The sequence below is a fragment of the Cetorhinus maximus genome, chromosome 24 (assembly GCF_964194155.1).
Source record: "Cetorhinus maximus chromosome 24, sCetMax3.hap1.1, whole genome shotgun sequence".
NCBI classification, from domain to species: Eukaryota; Metazoa; Chordata; class Chondrichthyes; order Lamniformes; family Cetorhinidae; genus Cetorhinus; species Cetorhinus maximus.
The window spans coordinates 8,873,782-8,890,383 of record NC_135902.1 but is presented as its reverse complement, the minus strand read 5'-3'; the positions used below and the strand labels follow the sequence as shown (position 1 = coordinate 8,890,383).

At 44.4% G+C, this 16,602-nt stretch overlaps 1 protein-coding gene across 1 annotated transcript in view; it reads left to right on the top strand.

Annotated features, from left to right (window-relative positions):
• The window catches only part of dnah9 (dynein, axonemal, heavy chain 9), a 563,627-nt gene that overhangs the window by 15,369 nt on the left and 531,656 nt on the right, over window positions 1–16,602 (top strand). The window contains exons 3-6 of the mRNA XM_078570706.1: window positions 1,026–1,184; window positions 4,649–4,779; window positions 6,338–6,549; window positions 8,752–8,985. Of these exons, the coding sequence (XP_078426832.1) occupies window positions 1,026–1,184; window positions 4,649–4,779; window positions 6,338–6,549; window positions 8,752–8,985 (736 nt within the window). The remainder of the gene's footprint in view (window positions 1–1,025; window positions 1,185–4,648; window positions 4,780–6,337; window positions 6,550–8,751; window positions 8,986–16,602) is intronic.

The window sequence follows — 16,602 nt, the reverse complement described above, 5'->3', positions numbered from 1 at the left end:
TGAGACGAAAGAGAAGTAGAAGGAAAACAAAATTAGTGGGTAGCATGCCTCAGAACAAAGTTGCCTACTATAAGATATCAGGTAGACATTTAGGACAGGATTTTCTACACTGACTGGTGCAGTCAGGAGTGGGAAGTGAATCCAGCAGATTTTTTTTTCTATTCATTCACGGGATGTGGGTGTCACTGACTAGGCCAGCATTTATTGCCCATCCCTAATTGCCCTTGTTTAGAGGGCAGTTAAGAGTCAACATGGATCTGGATCACATGCAGGCCAGACCAGATAAGGACAGCACATTTCCTTCCCTAAAGGGACATTAATGAACCAGATGGGTTTTTTTTTACAACAATCAACAGTGGTCATCATTAGACTTTTAATTCCAGACTTATTAGGTTGAATTCAAATTCCAACATCTGCTACAGCAGAATTTGAACCCAGGTCCCTTGAGCATTGTCCTGGGTCTCTGGATTACTAGTCCAGCAACAATACCACTGTGCCATCACCTCCCCACGGATTGCCTAGAGTAGGTTGCTATTTCTAGAATTCTCCATGGGATGTGACGGTCAATGTCAGCAAACGATAGAGTAATGATGGAAATAAGCTATCTTGTCAGATGTGCAGTTCCATTTCTGGTCAGGTCTTGAATTCAGCATTATTAGGCACAGCTGGGCTGGGGTGGGAGATGGCTGATGGTGGGGGAGGCTGGAGTGGTTAATTATCAAGGGACTGCAGAACCATTTTCAAAATGTTCCACAAAACAAGTTTCTTCCAGTCATGAGTCACTAAGTTTTCTCCCCTACCAGCCCAAACCAGGAGTACAAATATTACTGGAAGCCTCAAACAAAGGTTTGAATAAGCCTGAAAATGATCATATTCTCTGGAGCTAGAAACTGAATGAAGAGGCAGACGAAAAGACCACCCCATGTTTAATCTGACAGGATTCCTGCCAGATCAAAAAATCCAATCCTCAGATTTAAATAACAGGTCAATATTATATTTAATGTATTTCTCTGATCGCCTTGCAGTGGTGAAATCCTGGACAAAGGGGTTGTGCACACTATTGAATCTGTTATAATTGATTGGAGCCACCAGATCAGTGAGGTGCTAAAGAGGGACTCCTCTGAACCTCTGTTCATAGGCGACAATCCCAATCCGAATGTGGAGCTGGAGTTCTGGAAAAACAGGTAATAGTGCCTCAAAAGTTATACCATCATGGCTTCTTTAGAAATACAGTTACAAAAGGTTGCTATTAACATTTATCTGTTTATTTTGCTATATTTTTTAAATGGGTATTAGCTTTGCAGGGAAGTGTTTGGCAACTATCTTTCCTTGTTCACAAAGATAACACAATCAAGTCGAAATACATTGTTTTATTCATTCATTCATGGGCTGCCAGCATCGCTGGCAAGGCCAGCGTTTATTGCCCATCTTTAATTGCCCTTGAGAAGGTGGTGGTGAGCCACCTTCTTGAATGCAGCTGAGGGGCTTGCCAGGCCATTTCAGAATTAACCACATTGCCGTGGGTCTCAAGTGAAGTACATACCAGACCAGATAAGGGTAGCAGATTTCTTTCCCTAAAATACATGAGTGAACCAGATGAGCTTTGCAACAAGTCAGTTGTTCTGTGGGTACCATTATTGACAATTAGCTTTGCAGCCTACATTCTTTCAAATAGCTGGCAGGATTTGACTCATGTCTCTGGATCTTTAGTCCGGGTCTCTGGATTACTCGCACCGTAAAATAACCATTATGCTAGATTGCTCCGGTAATCATTGAGATGTATAACCCTTTTGCTTCCCAACAAAATGTAAGTTTGCAATTTTTTTTCTCACAAAGTTAGTGCTCCAAGCTCCTCCCCCATTAGCAACCAGTTTATCCTGTCAGAAACTGAGGGACATAATTAGTAAGGATTGCTAAGCTTTGCTGCATCGATTCCAGCTAGAGCGGCAAATTAAAATCTGTTCAATGGTCTCAGTTCCCATTGTTTGGGAGAGGGATATCAGTCTCGGTATCTGCTACTGATTGCTAGCCAATATTCTGCACCCAAGTGTGTGAAGAGTTGATGTGATCATTAGATTACTGTGTTTTTTTTTGTATTTACTGACTTCCCGGCACATATCTTTGTTTCTGCACATTAAAATCAGTTCTGCTGTGATAGCATTGGATTATTCTGGATAGCCGATGGTTTCTTCCCAATAGTTCCTTATTAATAAGGGAGAACCACACACAAAGAGGGGTTTGAAAACCATTGCCATAAAATGTATGATTTGGACTTTCATGTAGATAGCTATGGCATACAAACCTGTGAGTTTGAAAAATAAAGGAGACTTCAAGATAGTTAAATATAACCTGAACATTGCTTTCATTGTAAAATCTAAATATTGTGTTTGTGATATTTTGCTTGTGTTGGCAAACCAAAACAAAAAACCGAAAGTACACTTTAGTTTAATTTACTGTATTTAGTTTGACCATCCATGAGATCCCAATGTCATGAATAACAAAAAATTTAACCTGACATCGATTCACTGTACATGCTTTGCAATGAAGCTTTACACATTTAAAAATGTTATTATATGGCAGGTGGTATTTGCCAGGCTGACCAAATCCACATGGGAAACTTGGCCACGTTATCACAACAGTTTTGCAATTTGTATTTATTATGAGAAGGCTTGTGCACTGAATTCAAAAGGAATGAGTTCACTAACACCTTTAGAGATTTTAAAGATTGCATTAAAACATTTATTAACAAAAGAAGAAAAAAAACTTAAACACACATAAGATTACAGTCATATAGTTATAACACTTCCCAACATTTCTACTTAACCAGTCTCCCAACTCCACACTGCCTTTAAGACAACCATCCAAATAGATTCCAAATTTATAAAGTCATCCAGCAATATTACCACAAGCACCCACTGGACAATGGACTTTCAAAGGCTTTTAACACAACTTTGGGTACTGGAGCAGCAAACTTCTGCAGGGTGGCTAGAGGCTTTTTCCCCCAAGTCTGTTTCATAGTCACCTTTCAGGATCTCACACGGCTACACCACACACAGCCTTCCATTCTTCTTTAAACCCCATTGCTTCCACTTTGTCTGTAGAAGTTACTTTTCCCAGAATATAAAATCTTTTACGTTCTCATTATGGCCAACACTTTTGGGGAAAATCAATGTAATAACACCTTTCCTTATTTATCTCGCCAGTTGTAAACATTTTCCATGTCCCTTTGAAAATCAAAACTTCTCCACTTATCTAAAAATGCAAATTTCATTCACATCGTATCTGCTAACCTCACCCTAGCTTTACTCATCTCAGTTTCAAATGCCTGTTTTACACCTCACTTCTTTGATAATTTAAACCTTGCAGCCTAACCGCCTCTAGTTTAGTTAAATTAGCCACACACACACAGACGCCACACACACACACACACACACATACACAGACAGACATAAGCTTGCTTTACAGTATCCCACAGTAATACTAGGAAAAATATAATAGTTCCTTGACAAAGCGTTTTTCTCTCTTCTGATTTCCCTGTGCCAAATATCATCCAATATGCTGCCCTTAAATCACTGGTATTGGCCTTCTGGACTAGGAGGGTCATGCTTGACCTTTACTGGGCATCCCTGTCCAGTGGCATGGGAAAGAACAGCAACTTGGTAGAGTAGGGGATTGCATGTCTCAAGACTGCTACGTAATGTTAATCTGATTCCACACAAGATCCATTTAGTCAGAGTGATATCAGAAAGAAAAGGCTTTTCACCCTAAAACTTACCCGAAGTTCTATGCTCATACTCTTTTCCATCCATAGGGAACCTCCGATGTGTTACTTAGTGTCAACTCCTCATAGCCTGTCAGGTTAGTGATGTACTACATGAAGCATCATGGTGAGGAGCTGCCTCTTGTCATTCTGTAATGGGGGAAACTTACCATCCTCCACCATTTTGCTGCTGATTAATTTCGGGCGTGTTAATTTCAGCCTGCGGCAGTACTTCCCAAAGAGAAATGAATAAATTTGAACATTTGTGAGAAACGAAAAGCCCTCTCTTTCCCTCAGTAGTTGTGAGTGATGAAATGAGCAGCGAATGTTCCCTAAAGGGAAGCTCTGCCCTTTTGTCATTCTGTATTGGCCAAGTAGTCGGGTTGATAAAACGATTTTAGCTCTTCCAGAGTAGTGGGGTGAAAGCCATGGTTCTGCTCCCTGTCAAGACATCTACTGGAGACTGTGCTTACATTGTGACTGGAGAATCCCTGACTGACATGATGCCACCTGCAGTCAAAAACCCAATCAAAAATTATGCAAGCACACCCCAGCACAGAGCCAACTCTGCTTAGGAAGGAGGCGAGAACATTACTGGGAAAAGGCATAATGTAATAAAAGGCATAAATGTCATAAAAGTCCTCTTAGAAAACGAATGCAAGGAAAAACCTATCGATGATGTGAAAGTACTTCCGAGTCTTTGCTGCAGTTACTTGAAATTCCTTGTGTTCATTTCCATGAATTCTGAAGCTAGGTGAGTAGTTATCCATAGGGTACATGAGAGGTGTTTTTTACTCGTATTGCCAGAGCTGTATTGTCAACCTAATGTTTTGCTAATGCGTTTACTAATGATTTTTTTTTTTGCTTGATGGTTTCATCTTGCCTCAGGTTCACCAACCTGGAATGTATTTGTGATCAACTCAGGTCGAGAAAGGTGCAATTGATGGTGGAGCTGCTGGAGAGGATGGAGAGCAGCTACTTCCCTGTGTTCAAAACCATATTCAGTGATGTTGTTGCAGGTTAGGCCTCAGGCTCAGTAGATTAATTAAAGAAATTTCCTCCAAACTCCCAGATTGCGTTGCTGCACTGCAAATGAATCTTTTCTTTTCAATGTTGTGTGTACATTATTATATTGACTGGCAATTTCACCTTTCTCAGTCACTTTAGTTGCGATGTACACGAAGATGAGATATGAATCGTTTGCCGGGTAGATGTTGATTTACAAAACTGTATCACTGAGATGGAAACAAAATGCTGGAAACACTCAGCAGGTCAGGCTACATCTGTGGAGGGAGAAGCAGCGTTAATGTTTCAGGTTAATGATCTTTCATCAGTTCTGCCATCAGCCTGAAACATTGGATAGGATCTTTAGACCCCAAAAGGTGGGGGGAAGAGTGTGAAGGCTTCGTACCATTGGCTGGTGTGACGGTTTGCCGGCACCATTCCACCCCGTGGACGTTTTGAGGTCGGCCTCCAGGCCACCCTGCCCCCTCCCCACGGAGACACCAGGGACTTAGGGGCTTCCTGGAGGTGACTGCCTGGCTGCTAGCAGACCGGGGAGTATTCGAGGGCCTCCCTGTTTGCCCAGCCACTGCTGCAGTCACGGGCCGGCCTGTGGAGTGGATCCCCATCCACAATGTTGGCCCGCCTGCTGAAGGCACGTTTAAATTTTAACATTTAAAAAGTTGAAGAGAGGGCGGCTACAAAATGGGGGCACCCTCTCATTTACCTGGCCGGCAGACTACTCCAGGGCCCTAATCCAAAGGGCAATGTCTTGGCCATTAACTCTGTTTCTCTCTCCACAGATGCAGCCTTGACCTGCTGAATGTGTCCAGTATCCTCCGATTTTATTTCAGATTTACACCATCTGCAGTATTTTATTTTTGTTTCACAGCTATTTTATGAACGGTGCATATATTTAACATATGCGTATGGGTAAATATGGGTAAAATGTGTTCCGGAACAAAAATATTAACCTGGCTATAAGTAACAAGCTGTGACCATCACATGATCCATCAATTTGTTCATCTATTTGCTTTCCTCCTTTATTCCTCTGTGTATATTGCTCATGACTCTGGGATTTGCAAAGGTTTTCTCAGTTGACGCAGCAACTGCAATAGTAGCAAAATCTTTCCATTAAGGTTCGAAGCCCTGTTGTTCTAATGAAGCGATATCACAATTGCTGTGAATGCTGAGATAGCCCTGCCTTGAAGCCTTCTCCTTTCTTGGGCTTGGTCTCCAGCAAGACAAAGGTAAAGAAATACCGATATTACCACCAGCAAGCATCTGGAGCGATGCTGGTTGAACTGGTCTCTGGACACGGAGACGTCCTGCTGTGTCCATGCCCTGAAACCCAGTTAAATTTCACTGCCCTATCTTTTCCCCCTGTAGGAGGCCACTACCCTGGGTGGAAGGATGGCAGGTTGTCTTATCCCATGTTAAATTGCTAAATGCTTGAAGGTTGGTAAACTGGATAACCCCAGCATAAAACTGCTAAACTGTCACCTGTAATAAAGCCGTGTGTGCTTGAAGAGGTTTTATTTGTCTAATTTGGGTTATTTTATTACCTATTGCCAGCTCTTACTGAGGCGAGGGATATCAATCTGCACTTGAAGCCACTCCAGCGCTATTTCGAGGACATTGAGAATGTGGAGTTCAATGAGGTGAAGCCCCTGATTAGCTGCCTCATGCACTTGGTGTGCCTGATCTGGACTAGATCCAAGTACTACAACACTCCGGCACGTATCATAGTCCTTCTGCAGGAGAGCTGCAACCTCCTCATTCAGCAGGTACAATGTTTGAAATTGTGGTGTGAAGGACGAGTAAAAACTCTTTACCCTGTAACCCTTCTAGTTTTCAATGACTCCTGACCTTATCCTCTTTGATCCATGTGGGCTTAGTTATTATGGCCCTGAGAATTATATTGGTGGCAGCACACCTCCCTATTAGTTAGGGTTTTTCTTCCGGTTCCCTCCCCTCCTTCCCTAAAAGGTGTAACTTATACCGGGGGACTGATGTTGGCAGCCCTCCAGTATATTACCTAATAGGCTAAATGCACATTGCAGTTGTCCTCCATCTGAAAGCTGAGGCTCAATCAGCAGAAAAATAGAGGCCAGAATTTTCCCTGAATTGTACTAAGGGCGGTGGCGAGTGTGAAAAATGATGTTTTTCCCGCGAGCCACGTGTAGGGTTTTCGCACGGTATCGTTTGCTTCCTGCCTCATTAATTATGCAGCCACAGGAAACGCACCGTATCACTGGCGGGCGGCCTCTGATTTGCCCACCGTGCCGTTACCTTACCGTTTCCTCACTCCGGGCACCATATCTAAACTGCAGCCGCACACACACAGTTCTCAATGCTCACAGCCCAGGACTGCTCCAGTGAGGACTTGGCCCCGAAAGCCAAGAAGAGTTCAATGACCCATCACTGGAATGCCTTTTGGAGGCCTGTCGTGATGTCCTCTATCCCTGCTCTGGCCGCAGGAGGTCCAGCAATCTCATCGCTCAGGCTTGGGAGGCGGTGGCAGTGGTGGTCAGTGCCAAAGCTGCACAGAAGGTTCGCCATCCAATGCAGAAAGAGGATGAATAATCTCATCCAGGCCGCCAGGGTAATTCAACCATCTCATCACTCCAAACTCACATACTCAAGCCCATCATACATTCACTGGCATCTCACTCACTGCCAGCTCAAGAGACATCACCCCTCACTCTCTCACACACACCCTCACATCTCCATCTGGCCTTACCATCTTGAGGCCACTTGCACAGACACACCCTGGGATAACCCTCTTCCCCAGTACAGCCCTAGCCCTACAGCCTCTTCCCTTGCCTAAGGCCGCTTCTCCCCCTTCCCCAAGCAAGCCCTAGCCTTGCTGCTGTTGAAAAGCCACCTCTGCCTTACCGTTGGTCTGGTAGGTAGGGACCTGCCCATGAGCCCCCATAAAAGCGACGTGGTGCTGCCTGCGAAGCCTGGCTCTGATGACCGTGAGTGCTGTCTGAAACAAGGTAGGCAAACAAACCTCAAAGTCCCGAGCGAAGTGTAGGTTGCCAGGCGCATGTCGCTTATGTACAGCTGCGAAAGACGCTGACTTGTCCGGATGATCCATTGTGGTGGGGGTGGGGGAGGGGGTGCTGAATCTGGTGAGCAGGGCTTATAATGAGATCTTAATGTATTGAAATTAGCTTCCTGACCTTGGCAGCGGGGCAAAACGTGGTCCACCATTGATGGGTGGAGCGGACCATCGTAAACCTGTTTTATGACGACGTGAAACCGATTTTTGCGATCTCCCTGATATTTTCCGCTTCTGCCCGCTATGATGTCCGCTGCAAATGGGAGCGGAATATTCTGGTGAGAGTATCTGACCATTATAACGTTGCTGTTGTGAGAATTTGCTGTGTGCAAATTGGCTGCTGAGCTTCCTGCATTACAACAGTGACTATGCACTTCAAAAATTACATTACTAGCTTTAAAGTGCTTTGGGATGTCCTGAGGTCATGAAAGGTGTTAGATAAATACGTCTTTCTTTCTGGTGAAAAGCAAGAATGCTTAAATGAGACTATTAATAATGTATTGTGAGTAATTTAATATTTACGCAACATTGCCAAGTTATCAGCTTGTTGTTTAGCTCAGCATGGTATTCATGCTTGACTGTGTGCCCACAGTTTTGTACAGAATCTTGCCAGTGCCCTTGCAGTAGCTTGGTATCATCTGAGTCTTACACTTCCCTCTGATTGTTTCCTTCTCTTTGGTCCAAGTTGCTGCACAGCCTTCAGTGAATACTGCTGGGGTTGGCAACTGGGCCAAGTGGGGACTGAACCACCGGTTTTCACACCATGAAGTTGAGCATTAGTGCTGCAATGCGCCACATCCCCAGAACCTCCGCCCATTCAGCCCATGAGTCAAAATCACGTTGAATTCTATAACTGTCTGCATCATTCTCGAGAGCTCCTCCTGCCTCATCATTGTATTTGTGCCATTTTTGCATGTTGCAGTCTCGTGCTTATCTCAACCCAGAGGACATCCTGAAAGGTGAAGTAGAGGAAAGCTTGAGCAAGTTACGGGGCTCTGTTGACATCCTGTGCCTTTTCAAGCAAGTTTATGAGGAAAAAAGAGGAAATCTTCAGAGGTACTCCAAGGAAGGTGAAAGCGTGAAAGAGTGGGACTTTAATTCTCTCCTGATCTTTGCCCGAATGAATTGCTACCTCAACAGACTTGAGCAGATTGAGGTAGGGCTTTACTGCTATTGGCAATGATATGCATTTAAACCCAGGATGAAAATGAATCTTGCAAATATATTTTTCATTTCGGAAGCTGCCTTTGCCAAAGTGGAACTGATGCCTAGGTACATGTGAAGTTTCAGGTTGTCCATTTTAGAGCCCACTGTTTAAATTTGCCGCTCCAGGTAGATTGATAATCTGAATCTGACTCTGATAAATGGTGCAGGCGACAGAATCCAAAACTACTATCACTTCTTTCCTCCTTCACCTTATTAAATTCACCGAGGCATTTTTTTTTAGCACGGCTAAAAGGGCAAATTTCCCCGTCCTGCCCGCGACGATGCCCTTTGGTGACGGGACCGGAAAATCCCGACCTAAAACTCCAAACATGCCTCTCAGAATTATCATATTACCAAGAAATAAATGGCAAACAGGGACAGTGATGCAGGGGGGTGCTCACTGCAGAACATGAAAAATTTGGAAGCCAGCAATTAGGGAGATACAGGAAAACATTGGAATGGGACATCAGTCCTGTCTTTCCACAGAACCACGTGCCTTGACAATTTTTTTAAATTCTGAAAATCCTGTAATATTTCTCCATTGCCCATTGAAAGTAACTGGATAAAACGCCAGAATATCAATGTAATTTTAGAACATCTATTATTCCAATCCAATGAATTGCAATTCACAGATATTCCGATGCTTCCAACAGCATAGGAGCCATTGTTTCCCATTGAGTGTTTGGTCATCTCTTCCTATATTTACCCCTGAAAGTTCCAGCCACATTTCTAATAGGAAGGTTTGATCTCCTAAGACATTCCATAATCAGTATTAATAAGGATAATGCCCCTTACTGGTGTAATTCAGTTTCTGTTTACTGCCATTGTTGAACATCAGAGCCAAGGTATTCTTAATTCCTTTGGACGCATTTCAAGTTATGGGTCAATTCACTGAGAATGTACATCCCCTAATATGCAGTTATTATCCATGTCTTTTCTGAAGAATTCAATCAAAACAACATTTACTGCTTTTAATATTCTGGTAGAAGAGGGAAATTCAGAATCTTGAGTCATGCCTGAGGCTTATTCATTTTTATTCATAACAAAAATAAAAATACGTGGAAAAACTCAGCAGGTCTGACAGCATCTGCGGAGAGGAACACAGTTAACGTTTCGAGTCCGTATGACTCTTCAACAGAACTGAGGAAAAATAGAAAAGAGGTGAAATATAAGCTGGTTTAAGGGGGGGGTGGGACAAGTAGAGCTGGATAAAGGGCCAGTGATAGGTGGAGATAACCAAAAGATGTCATAGACAAAAGGACAAAGAGGTGTTGAAGGTGGTGATATTATCTAAGGAATGTGATAATAGGTGACATTAAGGGTAGAAAGCAGGATGAGCAAGGTACAGATAGCCCTAGTGGGGTTGGGGTGGGGGGAAGGGATCGAAATAGGCTAAAAGGTAGAGATAAAACAATGGATGAAAATAGTGGAAATAGGTGGGAAAAGAAAAATCTATTTAAATTATTGGAAAAAAAGGGGGATCGGAAAGGGGGTGGGGATGGAGGAGAGAGTTCATGATCTAAAATTATTGAACTCAATATTCAGTCCAGAAGGCTGTAAAGTGCCTAGTCGGAAGATGAGGTGCTGTTCCTCCAGTTTGCGTTGAGCTTCACTGGAACATTGCAGCAGGCCAAGGACAGACATGTGGGCATGAGAGCAGGGTGGAGTGTTGAAATGGCAAGCGACAGGGAGGTCTGGGTCATGCTTGTGGACAGACCGAAGGTGTTCTGCAAAGCGGTCACCCAGTCTGCGTTTGGTCTCTCCAATGTAAAGGAAACCGCATTGGGAGCAGCGAATGCAGTAGACTAAATTGAGGGAAGTGCAAGTGAAATGCTGCTTCACTTGAAAGGAGTGTTTTGGCCCTTGGACGGTGAGGAGAGGGGAAGTAAAGGGGCAGGTGTTGCACCTTCTGCGGTTGCATGGGACGGTGTCGTGGGAGGGGGTTGAGGTGATGGAAGAGTGGACCAGGGTGTCCTGGAGGGAAAGATCCCTGCAGAACGCCGTCAGGTGAGGTGAAGGGAAGATGTGTTTGGTGGTGGCACCATGCTGGAGTTGGCGGTGGATGATCCTTTGAATGCGGAGGCCGGTGGGGTGATAAGTGAGGACAAGGGGGACCCTATCATGTTTCTGGGAGGGAGAGGAACGTGTGAGGGTGGATGCGCGGGAGATGGGCCGGACACGGTTGAGGGGCCTGTCAACCACCGTGGGTGGAAAACCTCGGTTAAGGAAGAAGGAAGACATGTCAGAGGAACTGTTTTTGAAAGTGGCATCATCAGAACAGATGCGACAGAGGCGAAGGAACTAAGAGAAAATGGGATGGAGTCCTTACAGGAAGCGGGGTGTGAGGAGCTGTAGTCGAGGTAGATGTGGGAGTCGGTAGGCTTGTAATGAATATTGGTGGACGGTCTATCACCAGAAATTGAGACATGAGGTCAAGGAAGGGAAGGGAAGTGTCAGAGATGGACCATGTGAAAATGATGGAGGGGTGGAAACTGGAAGCAAAATTAATAAATTTTTCCAGGTCCAGATGAGAGCATGAAGCAGCACCGAAGCAGCCATCGATGTACCAGAGAAAGAGTTGTGGGAGGGGGCCGGAGTTGGACTGGAACAAGGAATGTTCCACATACCCCATAAAGAGACAGGCATAGCTGGGGCCCATGCGGGTACCCATAACCACACCTTTTATTTGGAGGAAGTGAGAGGAGTTTAAGGAGAAATCGTTCAGTGAGAGAACAAGTTCAGCCAGACAGAGGAGAGTAGTGGTGGATGGGGATTGTTCGGGCCTCTATTTGAGGAAGAAGTGGAGAGCCATCAGACCATCCCAATGGGGGATGGGGGTGTAGAGGGATTGGACGTCCATGGTGAAGAGGAAGCAGTTGGGGCCAGGGAACTGGAAATTGTTGATATGATGTAGGGTGTCAGAGGAATCACGGATGTAGGTGGGAAGGGATTGGACAAGGGGAGAGAGAATGGAGTCAAGATAGCAAGAAATGAGTTCCGTGGGGCAGGAACAGGCTGACATGATTTTTTTGCCGGGACAGTCCTGTTTGTGGATTTTGGGTAGGAGGTAGAAGCGGGCCGTCCGAGGTTGGGAGACTATGAGGTTGGAAGCTGTGGAAGGAAGATCTCCAGAGGAGATGAGGTCAGTAACAGTCCTGGAAACAATGGCTTGATGTTCAGTGGTGGGGTCATGGTCCAGGGGGAGGTAGGAGGAAGTGTCTGCGAGTTGACGCTCAGCCTCTGCGAGGTAGATGTCAGTGCGCCAGACAACAACAGCACCACCCTTGTCAGCAGGTTTGATGACAATGTCAGGGTTGGACCTGAGAGAACGGAGTGCAGTGAGTTCAGAGAGAGACAGGTTAGAGTGTGTGAGAGGAGCAGAGAAATTGAGACGACTAATGTCACGCCGACAATTCTCAATGAAAAGATCAAGAGAAGGTAAGAATCCAAAGGGAGGGGTCCAGGTGGAGGGAGAATATTGGAGGTGGGTAAAAGGATCCGTTGAACGGGGAGGGGACTCCTGCCCAAAGGAGTGAGCACGGAGACGAAGGCGGCGGAAGAAGAGTTCAGCATCATGCCGAGCCCGAAATTCATTGAGATGAGGGCGTAAGGGTATGAAACTAACTAACATTTTTATTCATGTTCTCTGGTTCAACACTTGCAGTCCAAGCCAATCTATATTATCCATTCTTCTCAGTTTTTCTGTTTAGGAGTTAAACCATGTCATCATTCAACCTTTTTTTTTCCAAGGAAAATAAGTTCTGAGTTGTGAGCCTATCTTTATTATTTAGAGTGTTAAATATTGCAAACGTTCTCGCCATTGTTCTCAAAAACAGGAGGAATGTTGCTGACGGTGAGTGAAGCACAGTTTTTGACTCATTGGTATGTGTCAAGATTGAGTGGAAATAAACTGTTGGGGCTCAATCTTTCATGTGGCAAGAGCTTTTGTTGCACACCTCTGAATGATACTGTGTATTAGAGGGCCTTCTCCATTTCTTTATTAGATATAAGTTTAGAATCTATTTCTTTGCCTGTCAGTGCTTAGCTCCATAGAGTCATCTTTTATTTTATGAGACTTAGGTCTGTGTTTTGTTACTTTATCTGCACTATGCAGCACACTAAGTCAATCTGATGGAACTGAGTGACTTCTTCGCTGAGTCTGTTTGGGAAGTTAAAAGAAATACCTTGCCAGTTTTTCTGTCCTCTCAAACTTTGAAGGAAACATATTTTTGTTCTTATATCTGCTCCACTCCATTTCGTTTGAGTCACTTCTTTGTATGGTTCCTCCTAAATCCCATGTACACTGCTTCCCTCACTCTCAAAAATGTTGAACAACTCTGAGCTTTCCCTTCCTTCCACAATCCAAAGGCTTCTATGACTCAGACTTATTATTGCCTATTTGTTTTGAATTGTTTTAACTTATACTTGAGTGTAAAAAGAGTGAGAGAAGCCCACCAGGCCCATTAAGACCCATCCCAATCAGGCAATGGACAACAATGCACACTATTGACCCATCCCCTAACCACACAATCCCTTGGGGCAGGAAAAAAGACAACAGTAAAACAAAACTACAATCCATTGATGTAAAACTCTAGGAAAGTCCTCAACAATTAAGATGTTCCACAAAGCTGGGAGCCTAGTAATCCAGAGGTGCAGGGTAATGCTCTGGGGGCATGGGTTCAAATCCCACCACAGCAGATGGTGGAATTTAAATTCAATGAACAAATCTGGAACTGAAAGCCAGTCTCAGTAATGGAAACCATGAAGCTATTGTCAAGTGTTGTTAAAATCCATCTAGTCCTTTAGGGAAGGAAACCTGCCACCTTTACCTGGCTTACATGTGACTCCAGATCCACAACAATGTGGTTAACTCTTAACTGTCTTCTGAAATGACCTCGCAAAACACTCAGTTCAAGTGCAGTTAGGGATGGGCAACAATGTCCTCATCCCATGAAGGGTTTTTTAAAAAAGTATCACACAATATGTATGTTAGCAAAATTAAAACCCACTCGATTAAAGTGACAGTGGATACAAAGTTAATGTGGTAATGTAGAGGTTATTGTACAAGTAACCAAGGGGATTGGATTAAAGATCCAGAGTCATGAGTCCCACCCACCCTGGCTGTTGGGGAATTTACTTTCAGTTAACTAAATACAAATCTGAAATAAAAAGCTTGTCTCAGTAATGGTGGCCATGAAACTACCAGATTATAGTAAAAATCCACCTGGATCACTAACATTTTTCAGGAAAGAAATCTACTGTCATTTCCTAAGCTGGCCTGTAGACAACTCTAGACCCAGAGAAATGCAGTTGATTCTCAACTGCCTCTGAATTGGCTGATGAAGCAATTCAATTACCTTCAAGAAGGAGGTTTGCCACCACCTTCAAAAGGGCCTGGGGATTGCCAGTAAATGTTGGCCTTGGCAGTGGTGCTCACCTCCCATGAGTGTATAAAAAAGAGTAATGGCTGTCGTGATAATAGCTGACTGTGGTTGTGGACTCCAGTGTTAGACACTATACGGTACTCTGTACTATATATGAGGTCACCTGATCTGGGAGGGGTGGTTAAAGGTCAGATAGCACATGTTGGAACCTGTCTTGGTAGAGCTCAGGCTCTGCAGGTGTCGGTTTATGTTAGGAGAAAGTGTTTTCAATAAAGTTAGCTTCGCTACGACGGCCTGTGTGCATCATTTACAAAAAACAAGAAACAAGACAATGGTGAAGAGTTTTTTTTTCAGACTGGAGGGAGGTATTCTACGGTGCTCCACAGGGACCAGTATTAAGCCCACTGCTTTTTCACTACATATTAATGACCTGGACTTGGGTGTACAGGGGATAATTTCAAAGTTTTGCATACGACCTGAAACTTGGAAATATGGTAAGTAAGGAAGAGGAGAGTACCAGACTTCAGGAGGACATAGGTAAACAGGTAAACTGGGCAGACTGGTGACAAATGAAATGGAACCCAGAGAGGTATGACATATTGGTAGGAAGAATGAGGAGAGGTAATACGGACTCTGGTAAAAAAGGGATGCAGTGAGAGAAAGACCTGGAAGTGTTTGTACACTGGTTTTTGAAGGATGCAGAACAACTTGGGAAAGCTGTTTCTAAAAAAAAGGTGATCCTTGGCTTTATTGATGAAGCAAGGAAACTGTGCTAAACTTTTGTAAAACACTGGGTCCACAATCGCAATCACTGGGTAGGCCTCAGCTGGAGTATTGTATTCCATTTTGGGACCACCTTTAGGAAGGATGTCAAGGCCTTGGAGAGGGTGCAAAAGAATTATACTATGGTGAGATGGTTGAGGAGCTTCAGTTATGTGGACATGGAGAAGCTGGGGTTGTTTTCCTTTGGAGTAGAGAAGGTTAAGAGGAGATTTGATAGAGTTGTTCAATGTCATGACGGGCTTTGATACAGTAAATAAGGAGAAATTGTTTCCATTGAGAGAAGGGTCAACCAGAGGACACAGATTCAATGTGACTGGCAAAAGCACCAGAGGCGACAAAAGAAAACATTTGTTTACATAGCGAGTTATTGTGTTCTGAAGCACATTCCGTGACAAGGTGGTGGAAGCAGATCTAATAGTGATATGTAAAAGAGAATTGGGGCAGAATTTCTCCGTTGGTGTGTGGGGGGGGGGGCGGGACCTGCACGCTGTCGTGTAAAATGACGCGGGGTGAGGTCGGGTGGAACTCCCGATGTCATCCGCGTCAATTACATTTTCAGGTCGGCGCCCACCAACCTGTCAACAGCCTATTGAGGCCATTAAGAAGCCAATTCAGCTTATTAATGGACCTGCCCATCCAACCTTAAGGTTAGTGGTCAGGCCGGGAGCCCAGGCGGGCTTGTGAAAAAACATGAAACCCCATCCACTGGCAGGATGAGGCTTCATGAGGGTTTTTAAATTTTAATGAAAGGTTGCAATAAAAGTTATGGACGTGTCCCATGACAGTGTCACATGAGGGGACATGGCAGGGAAAATTATTAAAGTCCTTTATTATAAGTTTCAAAATGGAGCCAATCTCCCTGAGGCAGCACTTAGACTCAGGGAGATCTGCGAAAGGGCGCACTCCTGGGTGAGTGAACCCACCCCCCCCGCCCGCACAGGGAGCGCATATCGCTTCCTGGCGGACATCACGCTGGGTGGGCCTTAATTGGCACACCCACATAAAATGGCGGCGCGCCCCCAACCGGAGCCACCGATCAGGAGCCCACACGCCCGCTCCTGCTCTTCCCCCTCCCCCAACGAAGGGGAAAATTTTTCCCTTGGAGAAATACTTGAAGTAAAGATATTTGCAGGACTCTGGGGGAAGAGCAGGAGAATGTGATTCAAAGAGGCGGCGCCTTCTGTGGTGTATCATCCTGTGATTCTATAAACTTCCAAAGGCAATCAATTAAAACTCTACTTTTGCAACTAACTACCAACTTCCCCTTTATCACTGGAAATGTCCTCTTCGCTCCGAAAACCGTCAAGTTCTTTTTAAAGGATTAAAAACCCATCACCCATCACATACATTGGCAGTTTGTTCCAGAAGGCAATGTCTCTTTGTAAAGAGAAATACTTCTG